General features: G+C 51.1%; 1 protein-coding gene across 1 annotated transcript in view; it reads right to left on the bottom strand.

Moving 5' to 3' along the window:
* Optc (opticin) overlaps positions 1-7,572 on the bottom strand; it is a 10,076-nt gene extending 2,504 nt beyond the window's left edge. Inside the window, exons 1-5 of the mRNA XM_015483395.2 lie at positions 7,192-7,572; positions 5,702-5,945; positions 4,877-5,012; positions 3,183-3,341; positions 2,077-2,279 (exon numbers count right to left, since the gene is read on the bottom strand). Coding sequence (XP_015338881.1) covers positions 2,077-2,279; positions 3,183-3,341; positions 4,877-5,012; positions 5,702-5,938 — 735 coding nt within the window. The 5' untranslated portion in view covers positions 5,939-5,945; positions 7,192-7,572. The remainder of the gene's footprint in view (positions 1-2,076; positions 2,280-3,182; positions 3,342-4,876; positions 5,013-5,701; positions 5,946-7,191) is intronic.
* Positions 7,573-9,649: the final 2,077 nt, after the last annotated feature.

Genomic DNA, 9,649 nt, shown 5'->3' with positions numbered 1-9,649 from the left:
TCCTCTTTCTTCTCTTCTCTTCCTCTTCCTCTTCCTCTTCCTCCTCCTCTTCTCCTTCCCTCCCTCCCTCCCTCCCTCCCTTCCCTCCTCCTCCTCCTCCTCCTTCTCCTCCTCCTCCTCCTCCTCCTCCTCCTCCTCCTCCTCCTTCTTCTTCTCCTTCTCCTTCTTTTGGTACTGAGGGTTGAACCCAAGCTTCTCTACCTCTGAGCTACCTCCCCAGCACTTTGTATTTTATATTTCAAGACAGGATCTAACTAAGTTACTTAGGTTAGTCTCAAACTTGCGCTCCCCCTGTCTCATCCTCCCGAGTTGCTGGAATCACAAGTGAGCACCACTGTGCCTGGATATTTGATGCTTCTAAACAGTTTGCCAAAAGAGCCCACCATAGTCATGATTGCTGAACGACAGGGACATCAGGTAATTCTGCTATTGTACGAACATCACAGAGCGTACTTACATGAACTAAAAAGGCTACAACATCACTAGGTGAGACAATCTTAGAAGTTCACCATCATATATGTGGCCCGGTGTTGATGACTGTACTTAAGAGAGACAGACAGAGGCTGAAAGTGAGTCCAAATGAAGAAGACACGGCTGGCAAGTGAGTAATGGGCTTTTGAAGGCCATTACTAATGTCCAGCCAGTATGCATGCAGGGGTCAGCCTTGTCCACACTGTGTTTCACTTCTTCAGCGGAACTGCACCCTCTGTTCTTCCTAACCCTGTCCCAGGGGGGCATATGTTTTTAATTTGTTGTTTTTAGATACTAGAGTATATTTTGACATGTTATACATACATGGAATATAACTTCCCATTTTTGTGGTTGTACATGGCATGGAGTTACACTGGTCATGCCTTCATATATGAGCACAGGACAGTTATATCTGATTCATTCTACTGTCTTTCCTATTCCTATGCCCCCCGTTCCCTTCATTCCCTTTTGTCGGATCCAATGAACTTCTATTCTTCCCCTCCTCACCCTCCCTTGTTGTGGGTCAGTATCCACATATCAGAGAATATTAGGCCTTTGGTATTTTGGGGACTGGCTTATTTCACTTAGCATGATATTCTCCAGTTCCAACCATTTATCAGAAAATGCCATAATTTCATTCTTCTTTATGGCCGAGTAATTTTCCATTGTGTGTATATATCACATTTTGCTTATTCATTTATCTGTTGAAGGGCACCTAGGTTGGTTTCATAGCTTGGTTATTGTAAATTCAGCTGCTACAAACATTGATGTGGCTGCATCACTGTAGTATATTGATTTTAAGTCCTTTGGGTATATGCCAAGGAGTGGGATAACTGAGTCAAATGGTGGTTCCATTCCAAGTTTCTAAGAAATCTCCATACTGCTTTCCAGAGAGGTTGCACCAGTTTACAGTTCCACCAGCAATGTATGAATATACCTTTTCCCCCACATCCTTAACAATATTTATTGTTACTTGTATTCTTGATAATCGCAGGAGGGCATAGTCACATCTTACAACTTAGCCCTTCCCATCAAAACTAGACAGACAGACAGCCAAGGACTCATTGGATTGACTGTCTTGAGAACTGGATAATAGAAAATCACTTGTTGATGGTTTTTTGGGGGAAAATGATACTTAGGATTTAGGGTTAGAGTTAGCACTTTTGCAAGCCAAAGCCAAAGGCATTTGGGGGTGGGGTCTGACATTTTGGGGAGCAGATCCTGGGAATGTGCTGAGGATGCAGGTGTGCAAAGAGGTGAATGGAGCCGAAGCAGAGAAAGAAACCAAGACAGGAGACACACGCCCCTCAGAGGAGCAGGAAGACTGGTTTCTTAGCACTGATCTTGTTTTTTGGCCCCCCATTCCCAGTAACAGGCTCGTGAGGCCTGATAGTACTGGGTGTCCCATTTGAGGAGGCTCTTGGAATGGCATGCTATGAAACTCCTTTTCCTTGAGTCAGAATCCATTTCTTCCAACCCAAAGTACAAACAGAAAAGGATGAAAAATAATCATGGATTTTTAGACCTCAGAACACCCTGGAGGGTGCACCGCGCATGATGTGGGTGGGGGCAGGTGGCGTGTGGTGGTCTGAGTCCCTGACTCACCCTGAAGGCCTCAGGCTGTATCCCCGAGCTCCGGAGCCTATTCAAGCGGACATCCAGGAACTCGATGCCACTGGGCAGCAGGGGCAAAGCCACCAACTGGTTCTCTGGGAGGATCAGATCCTGCAGGGCAGGCAGCAAGCGGAGGGCGTCATTGTCAATGGAGGAGATGAAGTTGCTGGTGAGGTCAATCCTTTTCAGTTTTGCTGAGGGACATTGGGAGAGAACAAAGAAAGATACTGGAACACATTATCTTTCCTTGCAGGGATGTGCCTGGGTATCCTGCTCCATCCCTCTCAAGATAAGGGAATTCTAACCAGCTTTCTCCCTGCAGTAGGTCCAAACCAGAAGAAATCACAGTCTAAAGGACCCCTTGGAAAAGCCCGCGGATTCCTCAATACCTTTCCCTGGATTCTGGGTTGCCCACCTTGGATCCCACTGGAAGAAACCTCTGAAAGGCAAGAACCAACTAGCCCGGGAATCTCTGGACCCATCCCACCTGGTCCCTATCAGCATACTGAGCCCTCTGCACTTTTCACAATGGGCACCAAGGCTGGAAAGGCTGTGGGTGGTTGGCAATGGAAGCTGGAGTGGAGCCCGGCTCTCCTATCAGGACATGAGGCCTAGAGCAGCCAACAGCATCATTTATAGGTGGAGGATGATCTGGTCCAGAGGCCAGCAGAGCTATAGGTGCTGAGACATATTGAAAATGTTGGCTTCATCCCACCTTCCCTGCCCAGATGTTTGTAGAAAAAAAAAAAAATGAGAACAGAACACTTCTACCATTTAAACTCGTCAAGGAAAGGCATTAGAAGGACTTGGGGGATCTTTCCCTTTGACAGCTGGAGACAGAACTAAAAGGGAAAGACTAACACACAGGTGGGCTGGGGCTGAAGCTCAGTGGTAGAGCGCTTGCCTAGCATGTGTGAGGCACTGGGTTCCATCATTAGCACCACATAGAAATAAATAAAGGTCCATCAACTAAAAAACATTTTTAAAAAAGACTAACACAGGTTGGGGAGAACAGTGTCTGGTCACTGTTCATGTGGCCAGATGCAAAGGAAAGGACCCTGGTGGCCCCTCTCCCCTTTTCTCAGGGCATTACATACTCAGCCCTTCGAAGTCTCTGGTCCTGATGCGGCTGATGCGGTTGAAGCGGGCGTACAGATAGGTGGTCATCCGGGGAAGAGGAGGAATGTTCTCTAGGTCAATGTCATCACAGTACACAGAAGATCCGAGGCACACACAGACCAGGCAGGTGGGCAGGCCTGGCCCAGGTGGAAGACAGAACTCCTGATCAGACTCCCTTCAGCCTCTGAAGCCCATGGCTCTTGACCCAGGGAGTATCTGAGCCACGTGTCCTCTTGATGGCCTGTGGGTTGCTGTCTAGAACCAATTGGCCGATGCACCCAGATGGTACTGACGGCTCTCAGCCTGTCCCTCAGCCCTCAACCTAAGAGAATCAATCAGCTTCACCCTTAGTTCCTACTCAGTACTTTCATAAAAGACCCTGGTCCTTTGTAGGTTTTCCTGGGTCTATGTGAGCATTTCTTGGATATCCAGTGGCCTTTTTCCCCATAGGTCTCCTCTCTGGTCTCAATAGGAACAGTAAAGATGAAACAAAGCCAGAATTCAGTGGAATAGTCGGGGGTTGGTTGCTGGGTCTGCCAGCTGCCTTTGGGAAGAGCAGCTGGACATGTTCTCTGAGGCTCTGAGAAGCACAGTAAGGCCCAGATGGACTGGCCAATGCCCGTGCCACATCCATCTCCCCTTCTTATGGCAGCAGCACCCCGATTTTCTACTGGGAAACAGCCCTCCCCTAGCCCCAGTCCATGGCCCCACCTCTGTATCCAGCACTCATGAGGCTAAGGCAGTCCATCCAACTCAGACCACCTTTAAAAAGTTGGGAAGACTGTATTGGCTCAGGCCCTGGAACTGTACGAGAGGTTCTGTCAGTTGTTCTCGCAACACAGAAATTCCTGTGAGGCCATTATTAGCCCGACTCAAGGAAGCACTACGGTAGCAGTAACAGCCCCAAGATGAAGTAGCAGTTCCCTGCCAGCAGTGACCAGCGGGACTGGTAAAGCAGGGGGCCCCAGGACCCTTCTTATCCCAAGACCTTGAATGGCAGGTCCAGCTAAGGCTCTTTACAGTCTCTTAAGGGTTTAATAGCTTCTATGGCTCTGCAAGGTCACGGATCCTGACCAAAGGTCTTGGCTGATGCTCCAGTCCCCCAGGAGCACCCACGCAAATACCCTGAGAATAGGGATGCCAAGGTCAAGCAGGCCCAGAATGAGCTGCTTCCTTCTGATGCCCCAGTTTCTGGTCCCCAGCAGCGTTCTGAGCGCTCTCCATTGGCCACACCAGCAGCCCTGGCTCCAGAAAGGCTTTGGGAGGGAACGGGGAGGGGCTGGGGCTGCTAAGGAGGTGAATGTGAGGCTGAAAGCAGTGACTGCTTCATTTGCCCCCATGCCAGTGACAGCCACAAAGTTATTTATTCTTCTCTACAGGCTTTTAATTGTCTCTAATCTAATTACCACTCAACTTGCTCCCTGAGTGATGCTGTTAATTAGGGTAGGGTGGCTCTGTTGGGGCACAGGGAAAGCTTGCAGTTGCTTTGTTTAGGAAAGCCAACCCCGCCCCCCCCCATGGCTATCTCCCCTCCTCTACCTGCTGTTAGGTGCCAGCCTTGACATTCTGTTTCTACTCCTGACCACACTCCACTTGGGTACCACCTGGCGCTGGGTCATGGCTGCCGGACCTTGGACCTACAGATATGATAACCATTTGACTGTGTACTTACCATGGCTGGCTGGGGAGCCCAGTGGGCCTGGCAGAGTAGGCTTGGTCATCGTGGGGTTTGACAAGGGTGTCCTTGGAGTCACCTTGCTCTGGGTGGGACTGATCCTGGTTGGAGGAGCCAGACTGGTTACCTTAACCTGGAGACACAGCACACAGCATATCGTAGGCTGGATTTTGCCCACAAAGGACCTAACTTTGGGCTTTAGAAACCTCAGTGACCCATCTCAAACTTGCAAAGAGTCACTGTGAAAGAGGACGGAGGAAGAGCATAAAGAGTGAGCCTGGAAGGGACCTTAAAGAGTATCAGATCCACGTGTTCATTAGATAGATGAGGAAACTGAGGCCCAGATTGGGGAGGGACTCGGATCAGGGAGCCAGTCGGTGCTAAGGCAGAACTAGCACCTGGGTCCCCAATTCCCTAAGCAGGTGCTCCTCCATGCTGACCTGGCTCACAGCACCCACAGCAGAGGCTTCAAACTGGAGGACAGTCTAGGAAAAGAGATGCAGGTGATATTTCCTTTTCAGGGAGAATATGAAGACTTTGCTGACCCTCACCTCAATGAGGCACACTGTCATACCTGACAGCCTGGGAGGGACGCATGACTTCTAAGGGGGTGTGTGTGTGGGGGGTCCTTCTAATTTGCCATCAATATTCTAACTGGAGGTTTGTGTTCTCTTTCTTAATATCATGTAAGTGACAATGTCCTATGGAGGGTCCTATGCCCCTTACAGAGAGTTGGAGGCTTGAGAAGCCTGCATCATGGGGCAGGTGGAGAGGGGCCAGGGGCCTGGTCTTGCAGGGTATGGTCAGTTGCGTGTCCCTCACCTCAGCCAGCTGGTCCCCATAGGCGGCCAGCTCCTCATAGCTGCTCAGGTCAATGACCTCACTGTAGTCATCCGGGCTCACCATGTAGCTCCCCACATGCAGCTCTGAGTAAGGATCGCTTTCCCCATAGTGGCTCTGCTCCTCTCTCCTCCTCCGTTCCTTCTCTGGGAGAGAAGCCGGCCCTGCCTCCCGCAGCACCAAGGCCAGCAGGCTCAGGAACAACGTGGAGAGCCTCATGAGGGGCCTGGGGGTGGGAATGGGGTGGAATCACTGCAGCATCCATCCTGGGGGGTGCGCATGAGGAGGAGCGGCTGTCTGAGCCTAGCGGGAATGGCTTGAAAACGTCCTCCCCTTCCCACCATTCATCATGCACGCTTACTCAGCACCTTCACTCCACACTCAAGCTCCCTAAAGGCTGGGCTATGACTGGGGGCACCCCCAGCACCTCTTCCACACACCCACACTGGTGTTATCTCATACAGCACATGCAGACACCCACATAATCCTGATTCCTCATCACAGACACACTCACCAAAGCCCTTTATCCATGCACCTCCCAGCGCTCCCGGCATGCATTTGTGCATCTGTGTAGATATTCTCCCTTAACCGCACACTCAAAATATAACAGTTAGACACTAAATTAGATTTAGAGAAACCCTCAACCTCAAGGAGTCTTTTGTAGTATGTGTGTGTGTGTGTGTGTGTGTGTGTGTGTGTTAGAGATCACTCAATCATGCATTCACTCAACAAACATGTATGGGGTCCTTGTTAAGTTCCTGGCACTAGACTTGCCTCTGAAAGGGGCAGAATGAACATGGTGTGGCCCTTCTCAGGAGCACCTCATCTGTTTGGAGACATGGACTTACAATTTGACATGCAATGTAAAGAATGTTAGTTCATAAAATAGATTGAGAGAGGCAACTTTTTACAAACCTATTTCTAGAAATCAGAGAGTTCTTTGTGTGTTGTAAGAAAGTAGACACATCCAGAAAATTCCTTAGATATCTGTACATCTGTGTATGTGTGAGCACACTGGTGACCATGCCCATGTGCGATGGTCACGTGAGTGTGAATGTTCATTTATTTAGCTCACCCATGTTGTTCAGATGGGCAGAGAGATGTGTGTGGAATGGCCGTGGATGCATCCATGGAGAGTGGATACACAGACACAGCAGGTGTGTGACTGATCACACGGCCCTCCCCAAAGTCCCTGCACACATTTCTAGTAGACCCTCCTCCTCAATTTCAGCTGGGCAAAGGGCTAAGCCCCTAGCAGTAGCAAAGGGGCACATTTCACCTCATTTCCCATTCCTTACTCCAAATCAAACTATGTGAATTTTAAATAAACTCCTGAGGCAGAGTTCACTACCCAACCAGAAGCCTCCTCCAACTTCTGCAGCCAGAGGCCTAGACTCCCTCCATCCTCCCTGGCCCAGCCCCAGCTCTTTCCCCTCACCTGTGGCCCTGAGGCCTCCAACCTTGAACCTTACCCTTTAGATGCCCTTTGGTTCCAAATGGAGCCCTACAGCATACAGACAGAGGGACTCTGATGGAAAGGGTGGCTGCCGTGGGGCAGACGCTGGGCAGAAGACAAGCAGGCAGGCAGGCGTGGGTCCAATCAGACTTCTCATTCTTTGTGATGTCCTGCTGTTTCCCCTCCTCTTTCCTCAGGGGGTCCTCAATTCCATTCCTTTGCTTGATGAAGGAAATTCTTCCTCTCTCTCCCTCCACCAGCCTTGCCACCCACCCCCTCTCTTTCTCTTAACTGTCTGCTCCCTCTCTTTCTGGCCACCCTCCTGATAAGGCCAGGTCTTTGAGGGGCAGGCGGTGCCCACCCTAAAATGAAGGGGCCTCACCCTCAGATTCTGAACTTTCTGAGAGGGCTGGGTTGAGGGTATGTGGAGGGCTGGAACTTGCCTTCCCAGTTTTTTGTTTTTTTGTTTTTTTCCTCTCCAGCCAAAGAGTGATGAGGATTGGCTTCATAGATGGAATCCAAAGATAAAAAGAGGCTGAGCCAAAGAGTGCCAACCAGCCCCCACACCCACAGTCCCTGAAAGGAACCATATTGAACAAAATCACCAGCGGGAGGGTCTGGGCCTGCGGGATGCAAAGAGATGGTGAAGAGGGGGTGGGGAAGGATTCGAAAGCCAACTGAAAGTTCACAGATGATGATCAGGAGGAGGATGCAGAAAATTCTTTAAAACTTCTAGGAAGAAAGGACAGGGAACCAGAAGCCTCCTCCAACAACTCCATGGAAGGGAGTTGGGCTTGGACACCAGAAAGGACTTCCTGATCATAAACACTGAAGACACCATGAGGAGCCTTTGGGGCTGGCTGGGAAGTACATCCTCCCCTCAAAGATGTACTTATCAAGAGAAATTCTTCTTTACTTGGTGCCTCAGACAGGCGGTGAGTGGGCGTGGCTAAAATGTTTCTCTGATTCTGCCAGCCTGCAGCCGGCACCTCTGCCAGGCTCTTCCATGATGTTCTCTGCTCCCTGTTCCCTCCCACTGGCTAATCCTTTATTCTAGCCGCAAGGCCACCTGAGTCTAATCCCTGTTTTGAACAGATGAGGAAGCCAAGGCTCAGAGAAGGGCGGTGAGTTGCCCAAGATCACTCAGAGCCACACCCAGCACCTAGATTCCCTGAGTCTCACACCAGAGTTTGCCTTGGTTTGTAGGATTTCATCTTTTCGACCTCATCCCAGGGAGCCCTGAGACCATGTGTCTTTGGGCGCTCAGAACAGATGGTCTTGGCAAACTCATCTCTGCCCTGGTCTAACAGGTAAAGGGGCAGACCTAATAGCCAGTGTGGGAGGGGGCCTTCCCTCAACCCAAGAAAGCTGGGCACCTGAGAAATGTACGTTCCTGTGCCTCTGGCACTTCCCCACCCTGGAGCTACACCATCCAGGCCTCTCCTGGGTGGAGGGAGGTGTAGTCCTGCAGCCAGAAGGGATCCGGGGAAGCAGATGGCACATTTGGCAGACTGTGCTCCTCGGCTTTCCTCTCCATAGCCAGGCCAGAGGACCTCTGTCCCCAAGGTCTGTCTGGGAGCATCCCCCCTCCGGTCCCACACTTTATTCCAGCCAACGCTACTGTTCATTCATTCCCCCGCCACTTGCTTCCTCCCTCCCTCTCCACTCTCTCATGACACCCTCGCAGGTCGCGATGCCTCTGCCCTGCGATGGGTCCTCCTCCGAGCTCCCTCCGAGCTCCCTCCAACCTCATTGCCAGCCTCGCGACCGCGCATGCGCCGGCTGCCTGACGCGCGCCCCCGCATCCTCCGCTGGGAGCCTCCTTCTGATGCAGGCTCCGGTCCTAGACTCTCTCCCAACTTCTGTTCTCGCTTTCGCAAGCTCGCGGTTACACACCGGTTCCCATGGATTTCAGGGAGTGGCCATGGACGTGTATGAGTGACCTGCGTGGGAAATGGCCCACCCGCGTGCTGTTGCAGACGGCTCAGCTCCGCGAGAGCCTGGCAAAGGGGGCGGGTGGTCGGGGGAGGCGTCCTAATCCTAATCTCTCATTAGCAGAGGCACAAGGCATGTTGATGGAACGGAGGTGGCAGGGGGTGTGGACAGAAGCCTGGCCAGATGACCTTGTTGCTGCCTATGTTCTGGGCAGGGAGAGTGGTGGGGGTGGAAAGTTCAAGAACCCTCCTGCTTTTTGGATAGCAAGGTATATTCCCTGCTGAGGACTGCTAGCCACATAACTCCAGGACAGGAACACAGTTCTTTCCTTCTCCTCAGAATCCCCCTCCCCCTTCCCCAGGGTGGACTCCTCTCCTCCTTGAGTTGGCCATTCCAGACATGTGCTTTTTCCTTTTCCCATTTGACAAAATTCGAGTGATCCCTAAGAGCCTGCTTAAATGACAGGAGCCTTTCCAGTTTCCCCTAAGCAGAGACAGGGGTCCTCTCCTCCCTGCTGTTTGTACACAGCATGACTCCTA

The sequence above is a fragment of the Marmota marmota genome, unplaced genomic scaffold, assembly GCF_001458135.2.
Source record: "Marmota marmota marmota unplaced genomic scaffold, marMar, whole genome shotgun sequence".
NCBI lineage: Eukaryota > Metazoa > Chordata > Mammalia > Rodentia > Sciuridae > Marmota > Marmota marmota.
This window is presented reverse-complemented; position numbering and strand designations above follow the sequence as displayed.